General features: G+C 41.3%; 1 protein-coding gene across 5 annotated transcripts in view; it reads right to left on the reverse strand.

The window, feature by feature from the left end:
• The window catches only part of LOC135047996 (arylsulfatase H-like), a 450,445-nt gene that overhangs the window by 336,919 nt on the left and 92,560 nt on the right, over positions 1-20,966 (reverse strand). For all 5 annotated transcript variants that reach the window (XM_063955491.1, XM_063955492.1, XM_063955493.1 and 2 more), the window contains exon 2: positions 18,320-18,469. In XM_063955491.1, coding sequence (XP_063811561.1) covers positions 18,320-18,469 — 150 coding nt within the window. The remainder of the gene's footprint in view (positions 1-18,319; positions 18,470-20,966) is intronic.

The raw sequence follows: 20,966 nt of genomic DNA on the forward strand, positions 1-20,966 counted from the left end.
AATGTGATGAAATCTTTAATTTTGAGGTTTATTCCATTAACTGTTACGTTGACATGCTTACTGCTGGGGTCTCTGATGTTTCTACACCCTATGCAAAGTCCGCACCTGTGAAAGCCTTTAGTACGTACTAGGTTTTTGGTGGGCATTGGTAGAACACTCTGAACTAGATGGTTTTTCAGATTTTTTGATCTTCGGTAGATGAAGCTTGGCTTTTCCGGAATGATTTCACCGAGTATGGGGTCTCTTGTCAGTAAATGCCAGTTTTTCTTAAAGATTCTTTCAACCTGTCGATATTGTGTGTCATATTGGGTGATCAATGCCCATTTAGTTTTGTTGTTTTTCTTTTGTGTGTTTTTTGGTCTTGATCGAAGTAGATCTTCTCTGTTTATGGCTTCTGTTATGCTGATAACTTCATTTAGATCTTGTTCTTTGTAACCTTTTACGAGGAAGTTTTCCTTCATTTGATTCATCATTGTTTTGGAAACCAGATCATTACTGCAATTTCTTTTTACCCTTAAAAGTTGACTTTTGGGTACTCCTTGTAACCACAAGGAGTGATGTTGACTGTCCATCGGGATATAGGTATTAACATCAGTCGGTTTTTGATAAACCTTAGTGTGAAGTTTGTGGTCTTCTGTATAAATGGTTAAATCAAGAAAATTAATTTCTTTCTGACTACTGGATAAAGTGAAATGAATGTTCATATCGTTATTGTTGAGTCTTGAAAAGAAAGTAGGCAAGTTCTTCTTCCGTTGATGACCAAAAAAGGAGTACATCGTCAATATACCAATACCAATAGGTCAGCTGACTGCCCCATGCTGTGTGGTAATAAATCTCTTTTTCTTCCCAGTAGCTTATAAATAAATTGGCATAGCTAGGGGCAAATTTCGTCCCCATAGCTGTGCCAGTTTTTTGTAGGAAAAATTCTCCATTGAAAAAGAAGAAATTATTTTCTAGAATGAATTTGATGGCTTCCAATATGAATGACTTTCTTTCTGGTTCGTGGGTTGTTTTGTCCAAGAACCAAGTTATTGCCTGGAGGCCCTGTTCATGTTGAATGCATGTGTACAGTGAAGTGACGTCTGCTGAGGCCATGCACATCTCCTCTTTCCAATTGATACTTTCTAATTTAAGAATGGCATCACCTGTATCTTTTAAGTAGGATTTGTTGGATATGACCAATGGTTGCAGAATGGAATCTATTAGGGAGGATAGATTCGATGTTAGACTATTGGTCCCCGCTATAATTGGTCTTCCTGGGGGGTTAGTGACACTTTTATGGACTTTGGGAAGAACGTAAATGGTCGGAGTAATAGGATGATCTATATTTATATAGTCGTATTCCTCCTTTTTTAAACCACCTGATATTAGATGTTTATCAATAAGCTTCATGAAATTATCTTTGATCTTGTCTGAAGGATCACTTTTCAATTTTTGATAGGTGGTAGTGTCTGAAAGTTGCCTGTCGATTTCCTTTATATAATCATCTCGGTTGAGGATTGCTGTTCCCCCCCCTTTATCACAGGGTTTAATGACGATATCTTGATCGTTGCTGAGATCTTGAATTATCTTCCGCTCTTTTTTGGTGAGATTGAATTTAGTTTTCGGTTTCTTGAGATTATTAATTTCTTCTGTTACTATTTTTGTGAATGATTCGATGAAATTCCCTTTTATATAGGTTGGATAAAACGTGGATTTTATCTTTTTCTTTATTTTATCAGGATCCAATGGTTGTTCTGTAGGTGGATTACTTCCGGTTGGATTTCTTTCCTTCTCTTGAATCGCAAAATATTTTTTCAGAGTTATTTTCCTGATGAACTTCTGAATATCCACAAATTTTCCAAATTCATCCATGTCGGAGGTTGGAGCATATTTCAGACCCTTGTTCAGTATTTTTACTTCTTGGTCATTCAGTATGCGTTTGCTGAGATTATAGATATGAGTTAAATCTCTAATGGGTTGGGATGCTGTTAACGTTTTGTTGTTCTCCTTTTCTTTTCTTCCCTCCTCTACAGCCTCTTTTCCTAAATGATGTTTTCCTTTTGTTCTTCACGTTTGTTAGTCAATACCGTCTGGTTCTTGTTGTTCTTTCGGCTCTAGATGGAGATTTCGATTGGCGGGGAACATTCTCTAAGTTCTCTTCTTTTTCTTCTTCTTCTTCTTCGCGTCTCTTGGAATTTTGATCTTTATAGGTTCTTTTTTCAAATCTTTTTCTTAATAGAGTTCTAACGTTATGTTCAGAAGGTGTTATTCTCCTGGATCGTCGTCTGAATTCTGGTCTAGGTCTTCTTATTTCGGGTTCCCATCTTCGATTATTTTCTTGATGTCTATATGTTCTTAGATCAGATTCCCTTCTTCCAGGGTTCGCTTGATATTCATTTCTTCTCCAATTTTCTCTGTATTGGTAGGACTTATTCCAATTTTCTCTTATTAGGGTTCTTCCGGCATATCTCTTTCTATTCTCTAAAGGTTCTCTTTCATAATGGGGGTAATGGTTCCTTTCAGATTCATATCTATTCCATTCCCTGTGGTGGTTCCTACAATTGAAGAAATAATTATTTCTTTCTTTATATGTGTCTTGTTGGCCATATTTGCGACGTGGAATGACACATTTTTCAATTTTTATTCAACATGAAGATTGGACCTATTATTACTCCAGGGCCGCTCATTTTAGGAGTCAACACACAAAAAAAGAAAAAGTTTTACACAGAATCGAAGAAAACTACATAAAAAAGCGGCTTAGACAAAACTCCGTGACAACTTCCGGCCATCGCGGGCCGAAGAAAACTACATTTCCCATCACGCATACAGGGATTTTGACGACTTCCGGCAACATGTAAACCTCCGAGATGACTTCCGGCCACTGTGGGCCGAAGAAAACTACATTTCCCATGATGCATACCTGGACCATGACGACTTCCGGTAACGCGGAATTTCACGTTCACCACTTCCTGCTAGAGCGCGCAGCTCCTGTTCAGAACTTTATAAATTTCTAAAGATATAACTAATAGTGGAACTTTACTTAATACAAACATTGATAGAACGGATGTTTCTTTTAAAATGTGTTTATTTAGTATACACACTCCCGTTTCCGGTAATCGGAACCGGAAGTGATGTCACCATTCTGGACTTGTTTTGCTATAAATACCGGATCATCCAGCATGTACCCTTATGCCTTGAAAAAGAGTCCCATATGACTCGAAACGCGTTGGATCCATAGGCGTGCGTAGCACATTTTATTAGGGGGTGCACCATCAGAGAGGTGTGTCTAGCAGCCGCCTTTTGGGCGTGTCTAGCACCATCTATTGACGGTCAACGCAATATAAAATATCCACCCTTGTACCAATCCTAATAAAGCAGATACATTGTCAGATGTTGTGGTGTACACCAAACAAACACCCCTGATGGCATTCACTGCAATTACACTTCTCCTCCTCCTCAGCCTGGTCTGGCTCCCCCTGTCTTTCCCCTGCAAGCTGCAGCAGATTACTTACAAGTCAGCCACTCACTGACACTGACAGTCGCAGACTAGTACTGCTGCTGCTGGAAAAATGAGTGATGTGTCAATGTTGCTACTGACTGCCTGCCAGTATTGAATTTGTCTTCCTAAGAGGAACGCTGGCTGCATGCTGCTCCTCATCAGTGGCTGGCGTAGGCATAGAATACAAGGAGAGAGGTGGGTGTGTGACGGGTGTGTGTGTGAGCAGCATGAGGTCATCACGTTACATCATGCTGTTTTTGTACATGGAGGTGGAGCCGGGAGTTTGAAAGCCGGTGGCAGTGGCACCCTTGATTAACCCAGGTGTCCATTCAGTAATGCAGTCCTGACAGGGTGCAACGCAGAGGGGACAGTAATCAGCCTACTCGGCGATCGCTGCATCAGGCATGTAAGATCAGGGGGTCAGATATTAGGGGGTGCCTGTGCGCACCAGGCACCCCCCCTGCGCACACCTATGGTTGGCTCTAAGGAGGCATTGACTTTGGATCTGGTGTGTGATACTGGTAAGGTAAGACCCCGTCTCCTATTTTTTACACATTTTTCAATTAGACCTTGGAGCATCGAACCGGAACCCTGCTCCTCAAGGGGTCTCCTTTCTCAGAACCACACGCCACCCATATTCAATGCTGGTATTTTTATTTTTTGTTTATTTTGGATTTTATACATTGTACCATTAAACCCATGTGATTTTTATTCCATCACCTGTGCCCGTTTGATGAAAAGAAACCCATATAGGAGGAGCTAAACCAATCACATCGTGAGTAACGGTATGCTATACCCTTGAATCATAGGATAAAGAAACTGAGATATGTGCTACATAGCTTCTCACTAAGTAAGTGAGGTATGCCAAATAACACTCCATCGTATCATAACAAAAAAGCAGATAAAGAAACCATTATATGTGTCCATCCATCCCTCACTATGTAAGTGAGGTACGCCATGGTCATTTACTTCTTCCAAAGAGTATCTTTCTTTTTTTCTCATGTAAGCGAGAAAAATTGATTCATTTTTAGATAATCTAACATTTTCTCCACCAACACTGTGAAGATTTTGTATACATTAATTGTAAAACCATCAGTCACAGAGGTTCTACACATCATTCCTCTCCCATTATATTTTTCATATATGAACTCGAGAACATCTGTTTAAGAAGATCCACGTTTGGGAAGAAAGAACTACTATCACAGGATAAGTATCTGTTTTGGCCCTTCCATCCACTCTTCCCGTAGACACAGTAGCGCCATCTTCTTCTGCATTCTCCTTTCTTTTTTCATGTATTTGGACTGTCCGGAATTAGTCCTATAGAAGTTACGAGGCTGCCACATAGTCTATTTTTGAAGCGCCAAGTAAACTCCAACAAAAAAACACTTTCCGGTTATAAAAGGGTGTTTTTTGTGCATGTGATATGTCGCATGCGATGTATCACAGAGAAGTTTGACTGGCATTCTCAGGACACTCCCAGCCCCCGTAGCCCTCTATCCAGCCCATCAGATATATCTCATGGTACAATTGTATGCCGTACAATATATTGCATGCGATGTTTAGCGGCTTCATCAATCGCATACAATATATCTTATGCAAAAATAGCACAAAAGTACCAAATCGTATGGAATCACTCCCGGGAAGTTCCAGGGGGAGTTCAAGGGAAATTACATCCGACTTCAGCCTCAGACATATCGTTGTAGTGTATGGGGCCCTTAATAAAAGTGGCTGCAAACAGATGCACAACCACTCAGATAGGAGACCATACTCAGGGCCTAATTCAGTGCCTAATTCAGACCCGATCACTGCAATGGCAACGCTCACAGTCTGAAGCTCTCTGCCTAGTGCGCATCTCAATGGTGCGATCGCCTCTGCCTGATTGACAGGCAGAGGCGGTCGCGGGGCGGGAAGGTGCATACCAATGGCATTAGAACGTTGGTGGTGCGCGGTCCGGAGGCCGTTGCGGGGGCGGGCCACGGCGGCTGCGTGATGGTAGCTAGCAACTTGGGTGCGAAAGCATTGCCGCCGTGCGATGCTTTCACACCCGTGCGGGGGGGGATCTAAAGATGCCCCAGATGGTAATGCAATGCAAAATGCTGCAAGTGTCTTCTCAGTCCTTGCACATTGAGACGCATGCTTAAACACCAAGGTAGGGCTTTGTAGTAGCACTAGCATAAAGATGCAGACACAACTGTGTCCATCTCCATCTCTGAATCAGGCACTGTCTGTTTGTTATTAAACAATCTTGTTTTATTACTGTTTTGTTCCCAATTGTTAAGCGCAACGGAATATGGTGGCATTATAGAACTAATAATACACATTACATTGAGAGAATGTACAGAAGCTCAAGAAAATGGATATGTACATTTACAAAATATATATTTTTACTCTGGGATTTACCTAACACAGCAGCATCCCATGCGTCCCTGCAGTCTGCCCATCTGTTATGCAGGAAATTCACTCTGTGTGTAGAACGGCTCCCCTCCTCCTACTCTGGCCCCCAGGGATTGATGTAACAAAAGTTAGTCATCCCTCCATAATCTATACGGACCTCTGTGTCGAGCAGCCAGCAATTTGAATAGCCGCGTGTCTCCAACCTTGCCGCAAGTGAACCCGGCCAGTTCCCTTTCATCGGATGAGGACTATAACCCTGCCGCAGGAAGGGATTGCCGGGTCAAAATAGAGAACTAGCGTGGCCATGCTGACTAATCCTATCCGAAAGCGGATACCCCAAAAAGGGTAAATAGCATACGGGCAATTCCCTGCACCGGGTCCAGTATGATTTACCGACGGTCACAACACCAACGGTCATAATCCCGACAGCCATTGACCGACAGTCAAAATTCCGACACGGTCAAAAAACCGACATTCATTATAACAATGCTAAATTCCTTTGTCGTATAAACAACCCTTTATGAAGCTAAGAACACTGTACGCTGTTTACTTAAAAAAAATACCGTAATGGTACGCTATCTGCGTAACGATCGCTCAGCCGTAGGCGAGACGCTCAAGCGTCACGTTCGCTCACGGCCCAGTGATCACAGGACACGTTATTGGTTATGTCTAGGGGAATGATTCGCTGTAGCGTAGCCTACGCTCGAGACCACGAGGAGGTCACCAGCGATGCAGACGCTCACAACACTATACCTTTATGTTAAAATCTTATACCAATGAAATACACTGAATACCTTAATGTGAGTACAGGGTGTAAGTGCAACCTTGTGTAACCTGACTATCTACAAAGCTGCTTGTGCGTCACCGACGCTCAAGTGAACACTTAACACTATAGAAAATACACAGATACTGGTTTAGGTTCCAAGGCCTATTAACTGTATTATATCTAATATACTTGTAAAAGGGGATAACAGTACATATGATACACTACAATATAACAAAGACTTCCTAACCACAGAACTAAACAATAAATACAAAAAGACAATACTACACTGACCTAAATGCAATACAATACAATACTATAATACTATGAGAGATATAAGAGAAAAGAAGAGAGAGAGAGGGAGAGAGAGAGAGAGAGAGACGGAGAGAGATGAGAGAAATTGGCTCACAGAAAGACAATGATTACGGAGAGAAACTTACGCACAAAGGGTAACGATCGCAAGCGCCTCTGGACAGCCAGCTTCCCGATTATCAGCAATGATAACAGTTTGAAGAGAAGTCAAGGCTGGATGTCACAGACCCGTCTTTTATGCTACTCACACAATGCAATCTATTGGTCCCTACAGTCTCACTGTCCATTGGACGCAGGAACTCGGCTTCGCATTATAACAAAGGTCACAAGTTGATTCATATCAGTGGCCCTGGTTATGCAAAACAATGGGTGATAACTAACACATTCCTGTCTTCTGGAGGGGGTATTGTTTGGCGAATACAAAACAGAATCCTGTCTGGGTTTTGTTCTATATTCATGATGTCCACTTTCAGTTGAGACAATGACATCTCAGCCCTCATTCTCCTGTATACAAATCCAGCCCCATTTGTAAACACAGGTGTTGGCCTTCCTCATTGAGTCTCAAAAGCTCAGTGTAATTAAAGACTATTGTACTCCGTCTGCGGGAAAGATACTGATTTGGAGTACAATTGATCTTCAATTACTATTCCTGTGTTTACCTTATGCATGTGTAGGTATGAGGCCCTCTTAACATGCAAACTATTGTTTGGGGGATCTCTGAGGTCAAAGAGACATTTGAGACCTACTGATGCCTGTCTCCAACTGTTCAGATGCATGACTAAGTAAGGACAAATAAATAAATGGACATAACTTCTTATGTCCATAACTATTCGCACGAGCAATTAATCTGCTCCAAACCAACACCGGAATATTGCTATTTAAATACTCTTCCGATAGGTACCAAACACCACTGTCTGACTCCTGTTAGACCCTTCGCACAATACAAAGAAGGATTCCTCCGTTCAGGGACATTCTATATTAACCAAACTTTCAGAATCTATCAAAGGGACCATAATCTATAAACTACATTAATTGTGAACATTTGTAACGAATGAGTCGCACGCTACGATCACATAAACTCTACCGTAAATGCGCATACCGCGCCTGCGTGTGCACGCTATTGCGGGTATGCGCCTCCACGGGAGAGCGTACGCACGCGCAGCACGGACCAGTGTGCGGTGCAAATATGGCAGTGTGCATTGAGACATTTTTCTGACTTCGACAGTCTACCCTTTGGCAGTCAATAATAACTGCCACAAAACTTTTAAGGAGAAAAATGTAAGTCAGGGGTTAATTGATTTCCATGGTGGGGTAAGGAAGGAGAGAGGAGTAGGTGTGAAAAGGGTATGACCTAGTGAGAGAGTAGAAGCGTGTGTGTATGAGTCCATGTTTGGAGGGTCATGTATCATCGTGCCGTACGTGTGGTAAATCAAGCTTCGAGGTATTGCGAAGTATACATTTGAATTCCTTCTTATCCCGTACTAAGGGTCTGTGGATGGGCTGTCAAACTCTACCGAGCTCATTTCGGCTGTGGTTGCAACAAAATGGGGATGCACATTTTAGTTGATGATACATGAATGGGGGAGGTATGTGGTTGCTGATATCTGTGCCTGTATTCCCTATCGTCTATGTGTGTTATTACCTGAGGGTTGTAGAGATGAAGATAAAGAACACTTATGGAAAATGCAATGATATTCTATGTCAGGGAAATGTACATCTGTCGTTGAGGTTGTGTTCGGTATCTGTTGAGAGTCGTCTTCTTTGCGCTGTATTGCTCCTTAGGCATGAGCAAATAGCTTTGTCTGAGCCATCAGATTTACAAAAAATGTTGGGCTAGCGTGAGTTTAAAAGTACTAGGGAAACTGGGGATCCATGGCAAAGTTCATCAAGTGTCCATATCATAGGTTGTCAAAACTTCATCTTTGGTCTTGTCTGTTGTCTTGTCTGTATACCGTCTCGTCAACTTCCTCGTCCAAGGGGTCTTTGTATCTTGGAGAAAAGCAGAAAAACAGGTGAAAGAAACGGACCGTATAATCGCATTTTTCATCACATTCTGGTTTCTATCATTGGGTCATAAATCAAATCCAGGTTAATTACGGTTTCCTCACTCTTCAAGCTCATCACTTTTGTACTTTGTTTGCACCTCATTAAAGCCTGCCCGCATCTAAATATCAATCCAATTGATATAACGACACCCAAGATACATAGTAGAAACTTTCCAACATCCATTATGACTCCTTGAGCCCATTCTCCCAAACCGGAGAACCAATTTCGCGGGTTCAACCATGACACCCAACCAGTCAGCTCATTACCTACAGCAGCAAGGGTGAGATTGTGTTTTCGACGAAATTCCCACTTTAATTGCAGAATATCGTCCATCTTTTGGTCTATGACCTCTACCGGATCCTCGGTGCTATTTGTGATATACGTGCAACACTTTATGCCGTACTGTGTTGCCAATGTAACACAATATCCGCCTGTTACTGCTGTGAGGTAATTAAGAACCATCCTATGCTGAACTAGTTCTGTTTTGTAAGCTTGAAGTTCTCTTCCAGTGTATCTAAACGTGTCATCATACATTTCAGTGATATTATCTAACAAATTGGCGAGTGCGGAAATGTATTTATAATTCATCACTCCTCGAGCGGTACGAGTGAAATCTAACGCTACCAGAACCTGAATCCCGGTGGATTCATGGATAAGATCAGAGGCCGGATGCTCTAACCTTTCTGACAGTTGTCTTTTAACCCGGTGCTCGTAATGAGTGTGAGTATAAGGAGCTTGGGCACCACGGTGTATGTCCTTCATTTTGTCATGTGTAACAGTCATCACTTCAGGCAATACTTTTCCAATATAACACAATCCTTCAGAGTTTGGGGCAAGCCATTTGTACGCCTTTCTCCCGCATATGAAATATGCATCATCGGGGAGAACATAAGGGACGGAGAAGGACATGATCATGTTACAAACCTTCCAGGTGAAATCTCCTGACCCTAATTCTTCCATCTGCTTAATGCACGTATCGGTTTGTACGATATGTGCACAGTATCCTGGTGATACCTCTCCAACTCTAGTAATCCTATTTCCTAAGGTATATCGATACCGGAAAGATTTTCCTCTACTGGCTATGTGGCGTACCAGCTCTGTATCTGTAGGCATTCTATCTGCTCTGTGTGAAAAGGTCATGGTAAGGTTGCTCCATGACACTTCCCAATTTCCCGGCTTACGGGGATTGGAGATATTAAAACATAAGAGGGACCTATCCACATGGTATTGGTGGAGCTTCAAACTAGGAGGGCTGGAGATGTTAAACCTCCGGTCCACCGGTCTCCCACCCCTTAGCTCAAGTACCTCCCCTAACGTTAAAGGAAATGGTACTAGCCCTGATTTGCTATGACCCTGAGGTACTTGAGAGCAACGATCGGTCTTATTTAACACATTACCCACTAAGGAGTGATAGTCACTCAATGGATGCCGGTCCATATGGATATTAAAACTGGATTGGCATTTCTTTGTTACAGAGCCTCCAGATACAACTTTCTTTTTGAACTAACATTCCTTCACAGTTGTTTACAAATAACATGGTTGTTAGATCGTGCCCGGTACTCGCCTTGCTTGGTGATTGGGTTGCTATTGGAAATTTACACCTCCGTCTCAGTCATCAGGACCTTTCTGGATCCTTTCTCGACCTCACTGGTACTCTCACCGAAACAGACTGCTCTGGTCAACATCATGGTTAACGGGAAAAATCCATATCACAGTCTCTTGGGGCAAGTCCATCTTACAGGAGGAGAAAAGAAGAAATTTGTAAATGGGGTATAAGAAAATCAGTTTGAGGGGGAGAGAACTCGTTACGATAATAAGTTCTCTCGTCTTGTCGTTCTTCTTGTTCTGCTGTCCTCTCAAAAGGTGCTGTCTCTTCAGTCTTCCGAATGAACCTTCTGGTGATGTAATCTTTCTTCCTAACTAGCGATCTTTCTGTGTGGAGCAAAAATCTGGCATTACCATTGGTTAACACTTAGGGGTGACATACCATCTTTAAATCATGGAAACATGAGTGAGGAGAGAGAGAAAATAAAAAACAAAAGAGATAGAGAACAATTCATGTGCATATATACATTACATAACTCGACAATAACCATCAATAAGAGAAGAGAAACAAAGCATTTTTAAACATTGTCAACATTAGGAAAACATTGTCAGACTATTAGGCTGTCGTATCTACGTGTCTAATGGTTTCCTTGAGCAGTCCCTCCCCACCAGCACTTGCATTATTCCACTGTCTGTATCTGGCCAGAATACATTGTGGTGGATAGGTCATGCTGGGGTTTGGTAGACTTCTGCAAGGACCAAGCGAATATGCAATGTTTGAATTCTTACCAATAATCGTCAGAGATGGGGATAGAGAGAGAGAGAAAAAACATTTTTCACAAATACATTTACAACGTTTAACCTGGTCATTCCTGTGTCTTCAGTGAATGACCTCCCAATTTACTAACCATTACCTCAGGCTTACCATCCGTCGTATGATCACCTTTCTTGACTACCTATCATGGGTGTGGCTCAAAATTCCTCCTATCTGATCTCTGATTATAATGGTGTGTGTTGTAATTTTGCTCATTTCTTGGTCTAGGGGGTCTAACTTTATGTGGGTTATTACAGTTGTTGGCATAATGCCCTTCTCTTCTACAATGGTAACAAATCCTTGGCTTTCTCCATGTGCTAGGGGCCTGGGGTTCCGGTCGACTTGATGCATCCTCTAGTGCTTGGATGTTCAGTGTCATCAACCGCTCTCCCTGCGCTTCCCTGGTTCTTTGGATATTTCGGTCATGCTCGATAGCGGACTCTCTTAATGCCGCCACCGAGATACCTCTCCAATGAGGTATTGAAGTTTGTACCCTAATTTTTAGTGTATCTTTTAAGTTGTTCGCTAATACGGACACAGCTACCTCTCTGTGGTGTACATTAGTTTCAATGTCATCTATACCAGTGTACCTAGCCATATCCTGCAGAGCCCGGTGAAAATACTCTTCTGCGGATTCACCTTCTTTTTGTCTTATTGTATAGATTTTATTCCACTTTGTTACTGTAGGAAAATATTCTTTCAACTGTAGATTGATTCTTTTTACATTATCTTGGTTATACTTGTTTGTTAGTGGCACTTCCTCATCTAGCTTACAATCAGTGATAAATTTCAATGAATCAACATCGGGGGGTAAACATGCCCTCAAAACTGTCCTCCAATCTTTGTTACTTGGCTCTGCAGTATGTCCTAGCACTCTAATGTATCTTTGACAAGCAACTAAGTCTTTCCTGGGATCAGGAAATTCAGACAGAATTGCTCTTAATTCTGTTCGGGAAAAAGGGCAGTACATGGCGATGTTCCTGACAGGAGTGATTCCTGAAGAGTCAGTTTCCCCATTTGGTACTGCAATTATCCTAACAGGATTAAGTCCAGTAATGTCATTCTGAATTGATTCTAGGATATAAGGTACATTTGTTTGTGCGTGATGTATAATACCATACATACCTGTGGACACGACCTCACCTGACCCTCCATTAGGGGGTTTGATTACAGTTTTTACTGACTGGGTCGCGTCCACCTGGACGTCTTGTGTGATGGCTTCTGGAAGAGGTGCCGACATCGTTCTGGGTTCACTTTCTGGTTGGTGTTCCTGAGGAAAGTTTAACATGGGGTGCGACTTGCATGGGTTAATAGTTGTACATTCAACAGTATTACAATTATCTTTGTTACATTTATTACACTTATTCTTATCATCTATACTACAGTTGCTAAGAGCGTTTATATTGTTCACCCCTGTGCTTTTCTCCGCAATCATAATTCTCCCTGCTGCCACGTTTCTCCTCTCAAGATGAAAGTTAGGTATGTAAGTTACATTTCTCTGTATTTCACTCTCCTGTAGCCATAACTGCAAACAATCATCATGTTTAACCCGTAGTTTCAAGTATTTTATGAGACAGATCCTCCGCCTTAAATTATGCAACACCTCTAAGTCAAAACTACCTATCCCGGGAAATGGTACCTTATCCCCCGCAGTCATTCGTGTCCATTCATCACAAAAGGTCTCAGAGTGGGGACCATATTTCCCCCACATTACTAACCGAGCAGACCCTCGGGGTCTGCAAGCCTCTGGAGTCTGAATCCTGACCTCCGACCGTCTCTGTATTGTGCACTTGGCTGCCATTGTGGACCTTTTTAACACAGAAAAAAACTTCCTAAAATGCACCAAACACAGAACTTCGTTGGAAATCCTTAAAGCTCTTCCACTGAACTTCTTCTGCTCCGGGTATCTCCGTTCCGCCTTCTAGCAGACACGTGTAGCCGTTGCAGGCCCTATTTTTAGAGATTTTCCTGAGAAAATTCCCTTCCTTTTTCTTTACACAAATCACGCTTGCATGTGCTCCCTACAACACGTATGAGGGCAAGATTTACGCATGGATATACGACCTCATATCACGTTGCGTTATTGGTCACACATACAACCGTGCGGTCCAATCGTACCACTTATAGACACTTGTTGCCCATAAATGGTAGGATCATTGGAGTCTCCCTACTGTGCTCCAAAACAGCCAGAGCGTAATACAACGAAAACTTTATCACACTCTGTTGCACGTTTTCACTCAGATCGTGCTCATCACGTTCCACATAGATCACAAAGTTCACAAAGCGGGATTATCACATAGATCACAAAGTCCACAAAGCGGGATTCAATACACTCATACCGTTTTCAACCCACTATCATTCTTATAGTTTTCTGATCAGAAAAATCATTTCCCGTAGTCTGATAGCTCTCCCCAGAGGTATTACAGTAAAGTAAGGTATTTAAACTAAGTTTTGGAAAGCTGAAATCAATTTGTGCTATTTATCGCTTTGCGTTATTTACCGCGTTGCGCTACTTATTGCCTTGCGCTATTTATCGCCTTTTAATTATAACATTTGTGATTTGTTACATGAGCGTACACGGACGCTCCGTTGCGCTGCGTGCGTCGGCCTTTGGGTTGCGTACGCAAGTCTCAGTCTTTTGTTAGAGACACGTGTACGCACAGCAAAGATCCACCGTAACACGATTTATACGTTTATCAATGTAGATGATCCTTGATCATTTACCGCGCACCACACTGACCTTGTCTCTTGGCAAAGCTGTGTGTTTGTCTATATTTTAACTATGTTGCTTCTACTTAAATTATTGAAATAGCGACAAATCTCTCTCAGCACATTTATCAACTATAAAACTGGCAAACAGGATAGTGATATACGAAAAAAAAAATGAAATACACGGATGGAAAAGAAATGCAGATATATATGTATACGTGCGTATATACGCAAGACAGAAGAAAAATACAGTTTTAAAAGACACAAGCGTTTTGTTCTTACCTCCTGGTCTCCGGATTCCTTCAGCACTCTTTATCTAAGCGAAGCAGACGCTTATCCCATCAGCACTGCGAGACAACCTCCCGCCCTTTTGCTGGGGGATAATGTCTGCTGATCTACCTAGTGCAGATATGTGAAGGACTGGACGGCCCCCAATTAACAATGCTAAATTCCTTTGTCGTATAAACAACCCTTTATGAAGCTAAGAACACTGTACGCTGTTTACTTAAAAAAAATACCGTAATGGTACGCTATCTGCGTAACGATCGCTCAGCCGTAGGCGAGACGCTCAAGCGTCACGTTCGCTCACGGCCCAGTGATCACAGGACACGTTATTGGTTATGTCTAGGGGAATGATTCGCTGTAGCGTAGCCTACGCTCGAGACCACGAGGAGGTCACCAGCGATGCAGACGCTCACAACACTATACCTTTATGTTAAAATCTTATACCAATGAAATACACTGAATACCTTAATGTGAGTACAGGGTGTAAGTGCAACCTTGTGTAACCTGACTATCTACAAAGCTGCTTGTGCGTCACCGACGCTCAAGTGAACACTTAACACTATAGAAAATACACAGATACTGGTTTAGGTTCCAAGGCCTATTAACTGTATTATATCTAATATACTTGTAAAAGGGGATAACAGTACATATGATACACTACAATATAACAAAGACTTCCTAACCACAGAACTAAACAATAAATACAAAAAGACAATACTACACTGACCTAAATGCAATACAATACAATACTATAATACTATGAGAGATATAAGAGAAAAGAAGAGAGAGAGAGGGAGAGAGAGAGAGAGAGAGAGAGACGGAGAGAGATGAGAGAAATTGGCTCACAGAAAGACAATGATTACGGAGAGAAACTTACGCACAAAGGGTAACGATCGCAAGCGCCTCTGGACAGCCAGCTTCCCGATTATCAGCAATGATAACAGTTTGAAGAGAAGTCAAGGCTGGATGTCACAGACCCGTCTTTTATGCTACTCACACAATGCAATCTATTGGTCCCTACAGTCTCACTGTCCATTGGACGCAGGAACTCGGCTTCGCATTATAACAAAGGTCACAAGTTGATTCATATCAGTGGCCCTGGTTATGCAAAACAATGGGTGATAACTAACACATTCCTGTCTTCTGGAGGGGGTATTGTTTGGCGAATACAAAACAGAATCCTGTCTGGGTTTTGTTCTATATTCATGATGTCCACTTTCAGTTGAGACAATGACATCTCAGCCCTCATTCTCCTGTATACAAATCCAGCCCCATTTGTAAACACAGGTGTTGGCCTTCCTCATTGAGTCTCAAAAGCTCAGTGTAATTAAAGACTATTGTACTCCGTCTGCGGGAAAGATACTGATTTGGAGTACAATTGATCTTCAATTACTATTCCTGTGTTTACCTTATGCATGTGTAGGTATGAGGCCCTCTTAACATGCAAACTATTGTTTGGGGGATCTCTGAGGTCAAAGAGACATTTGAGACCTACTGATGCCTGTCTCCAACTGTTCAGATGCATGACTAAGTAAGGACAAATAAATAAATGGACATAACTTCTTATGTCCATAACTATTCGCACGAGCAATTAATCTGCTCCAAACCAACACCGGAATATTGCTATTTAAATACTCTTCCGATAGGTACCAAACACCACTGTCTGACTCCTGTTAGACCCTTCGCACAATACAAAGAGGGATTCCTCCGTTCAGGGACATTCTATATTAACCAAACTTTCAGAATCTATCAAAGGGACCATAATCTATAAACTACATTAATTGTGAACATTTGTAACGAATGAGTCGCACGCTACGATCACATAAACTCTACCGTAAATGCGCATACCGCGCCTGCGTGTGCACGCTATTGCGGGTATGCGCCTCCACGGGAGAGCGTACGCACGCGCAGCACGGACCAGTGTGCGGTGCAAATATGGCAGTGTGCATTGAGACATTTTTCTGACTTCGACAATTATGATGACATGTTCAAAATGCCGACATAGTCAGAATGCCGACATGACAAAATACCGACTTAAGTTTTTTGTGTCAATGTCAACATAGGTCGACATGGACACCGTCTAAGTGTTCCGTGTCCTGTGTGATCCATGTATATTTATGTATTTATGTAATTGTGCCGGGGTTATCTATTGCATAGGTGGAGGGAGAGGTGGAGGTGATTTTTTTGGCTGTGTGGGGGGGGTAGGGATGTATATAGTAAAAATATACATATGAATGTAAAATGACACATGTTGAGGGGGAACCAAAACATTATTATTATTATTATTATTATTATTATTATTATTATTATTATTATGCACCACAAGGGATCTGCAGTGCCTTAAAAAGTATTGTACGTGGATAACGTTTATAAAAATTGCTGCATCAGCTGTCATAATACTCAAATAAGCAGCAGGGCAGTAGAACCCATGGGTTAGGTGCCGTGGTAGGCAGTAGGGAGGAGATGATGGCATAAGCAAGTGAAAGAAAAGCACATGAGGGGAGAGGGCCCTGCTTGTGAGAGCCTACAATCTAAAGGGAGAGACAGACAGATAGGGTTGAAATAGAGCAGAGAGACAGTGAGCATGGAGTAGTGTGTGGTTTGAAGGAGAGTAAAGACTCAAAAATAACTGCAAAATAGTGCACTTGAAGGATAGATAGATAGATAGATAGATAGATAGATAGATAGATAGATAGATGGTTGTGCTGTCAATAGAAAAGGAAATTGTGGGAGGTGAGGTTTTTCAGGAGGGTGGGAAAATGATCAGCTCAGTTTTAGACATGTTTAAGAAAGCGCTGGGACATCCAAGAAGAAATAGCAGAGAAACAGTTGTATATGCAAGTGGTGGTCCATTAACATTGGGGGTGTGGGGCGCTGCTCTGCCCTTGGGATCTATTACAGGTTGAGTATCCCTTATCCAAAATGCTTGGGACCAGAGGTATTTTGGATATGGGATTTTTCTGTATTTTGGAATAATTGCATACCATAATGAGATATCATGGTGATGGGACCTAAATCTAAGCACAGAATGCATTTATGTTTCATATACACCTTATACACACAGCCTGAAGGTAATTTTAGCCAATATTTTTTATAACTTTGTGCATTAAACAAAGTGTATCTACATTCACACAATTCATTTATGTCTCATATACACCTTATACACACAGCCTGAAGGACATTTAATACAATATTTTTAATAACTTTGTGTATTAAACAAAGTTTGTGTACATTGAGCCATCAAAAAACAAAGGTTTCACTATCTCAGTCTCACTCAAAAAAGTCTGTATTTCGGAATATTCCGTATTTCGGAATATTTGGATATGGGATACTCAACCTGTACCATTACGGGGATGGAAGGTGATACTGCTGGGGATATTTTACCATGTAAGGGGGGAGATATTTTAACCTGGGGGTGGCAAGTGATTTTACAATGGGGCCGGTAGATAAATAAATTAAATATATTTTTTTTACATAAAGTCAAAACTTTATCAATCAAAAAAATTATCATCAAGGCCACAATATGGCTGCCTCCTGTGTACACAAACAGGTGCTATTTAAGGATATCCAGATTATTTCTCCACTGCACTGTACTTTAACATGGTTGTACCTGGATAATTCATATTATACTCTACTTTGACTACAATATGCAGATGTTACCTAAAAACAATTAGCAGAATATGTCCCTACAGTATGTTTTACAGATAATTTATAGTAATGTATAATTTAATAATGAGGCATATTTTCTTTAGATCCTTTTTCCATCATGTGCTGATAATTAATATAAATTATTACTATATTCTGGTCTACAATTCTTTTGTTACAGTCCACTGTAACAATGGGCAAAGAGGGTCAGTACTCGCAAACAAACTTTATCAGCCTTTATATATGAAATTAATAAAGTAGCAAATTAAATGAGGTATCTCTATGCCACAAGTTTAGAGCAGCACAGTACACAACAAATTGTTACCTTATTGTATTATTCCCATAACATCCAATATCCCCAATTCCAAGATCATCCACCAGGAGCAGTAATATATTCGGCTTTTGAGCAGTTGCTTCATTTATTGGATATAAACAAAAGAGCAGAAGTAGAAATTGTAAAATTGCCATGAGATTACTGCAATAAAATACAGATAATAATACATTTAATTAGTAAGAGATCAACAATGGAATATTATTTAAATATTGAACAAGTGTTACTTCTGCTTAATAATCTACTATATAAAAGCAAAAATCCGTCCTTCTGTCTTTCTATACAAATCCACAGTTTACAAGCGAAGATCGTGAAATTTTACATACGAGCGTAGTAAAACACGGCGGAGGCAACTAAAACAATTAGAAATCCCTAGCACCCCCTAGGGGGGAGACAGCAGCACAGAGTATATCAGGAGACAGCTTAATTCCGGAATTGCTGGAGCAATGTACTTAAAACTTGGTACACATCTGCCTTACACTCTGGAAACAAACACTGTGGGGGAAGACACCCCTATCACTCCTAGGGGTGAGGCAGCAGCACTGAGTATTTCAGCAGACAGCATAACTCTGGAATGCCTTCAGCAATTTAGAACAAACTTGGTACACATATGACTTACACTCTGGAAACAAACACTGTGGGCATCAGACACCCCTAGCACCCCTAGGGGTGGGACAGCAGCACAGAGTATGTCGGCAGAAAGCAAAACTGTGGAAGGCCTGGAGCAATTTACACCAAACTTGGTACACATATGACTTACAATCTGGGAACAAACTCTGTGGGGGTTAGACACCCCTAGCACCCCTAGGGGTGGGACAGCAGCACAGAGTATTTCAGGAGACAGCATAATTCTCGAATGCCTGGACCAATTTACAACAAACTTCATATGACTTACAAGCTGGGAACAAACACTGAGGGGTAAGACATCCCTAGCACCCCTAGGGGTGAGGCAGCAGCACAGAGTTTTTCAGCAGACAGCATAACTCTGGAATGCCTGAAGCAATTTACAACAAACTTGCTACACATATGACTTACACTCTGGGAACAAACACTGTGGGGGTAACACACCGATAGCACTCCTAGGGGTGGGCTAGCATCACAGACTATATCAGGACATGCATGATATGTCAGTGATGACAGGGCTGCATGTGACAGGGCCAGTTACATGATGTGAGGAGGGGAATGCAGGTAGCACAAACCCACATACTGAGGGTTATATAGTGGAAGTAGCATGGTCCCCCAGCAGCACAGAGTATATCAGGAGATACATAATGTGCTGCGCCATATAAGAAAGTGTAAAAAAATCAATAATTTCAAAGGGGGCACTGACATGATATGTGGAGGGGAATGGAGGCAGCAGGAAGCCACAGACTGAGAGTTGTATAGTGGGAAGAGCAGGGTCCCTTGGGGGGACCAAAAAGGGGTCCGGCCACTACAGAAAGTGCATCAGGGAAGCAAGATATGCCTATATACTAGATCTCCAACCAACGTAAATTAACGATCAACTATCATTCTAATTTACCATCCTCATTCTGTAGCGAAGCACGGGTATTCAGATATCTACAATGTTATTTATACTGTGTGTTTACTATTTACATTTATTTTTGTAAACAGACATTCTTAAAATCCCGAGCAACGCCGGGTACTCCAGCTAGTCATATAAAGATGTGGCTTTAGTATTAAATGCTAAATTAATATTACAATGTTTGTACACTATAGAATAATGTCATTTATATACTATGGGGAATATGCAATTGCGTTCGAATTGCCACAAAAGTCGAAAAACGGGGCATTTTCGACAAAAATAACATGTCGAATTGGATTCGACAATGCAATACAGTACTTTTCGACAAAAAAACGGACGTTTCAGATTCGACTTTTTCAAATTCGACAGTTGTCAAATTCGACATGTCTGCACTGTTAAAAATGCGGCTTTTCGACAAAAGTATATTCAATTGAAGAATGTCGATTCGACAACAGTGCTTTTCGACAGTAATTTCGTCAATTTCATTCCGCCTCACTTTGCTGGCGGAATCTAATAAAAAAAAATGAAAACATGTTTATTTTGTGTGTTTTTTTTTTATTGCTAATAGCATATCTATTTATATTAGAAGGGATTATGTACTTGGTTTGTCTATTAGGAGACACAATTATTATTTATATTTTTTAAAAGAATATTTTTTTTTTAACTGACTAAAATAGAGAGAGCATGGTTTTCAGTGGGAAGGGGTGGGAATGGGTTAAAATCCTGAAAAAAAAAATGCGTGGGGTCCCCCCTCCTAAGCATAACCAGCCTCGGGCTCTTTGAGCCGGTCCTGGTTGTAAAAATACGGGGAAAAAATGGACAGGGGATCCCCCGTATTTTTAGACCCAGCACCGGGCTCTGCGTCCAGTCCTGGTGCAAAAAATACGGGGGACAAAAAGCGTAGGGGTCCCCCGTATTTTTTTTTTTTTTCATCATATAATTTTTATTTTATGTTAGAAGCATATAAGTCAACTGTCAATATACAAGCAGTAAACAGGAGATTGTAAAAACAGAATGGTCATTACAGAAACAAAATAGGTAAATAAACTTCCTTGAGAGAACGGTGAAAAAGAGTGGTGCGGTTGACAGAGAGAGAAGAACTGGAAGCCGAAGAAT

Source organism: Pseudophryne corroboree, chromosome 2 (assembly GCF_028390025.1).
Source record: "Pseudophryne corroboree isolate aPseCor3 chromosome 2, aPseCor3.hap2, whole genome shotgun sequence".
Lineage (NCBI taxonomy): Eukaryota > Metazoa > Chordata > Amphibia > Anura > Myobatrachidae > Pseudophryne > Pseudophryne corroboree.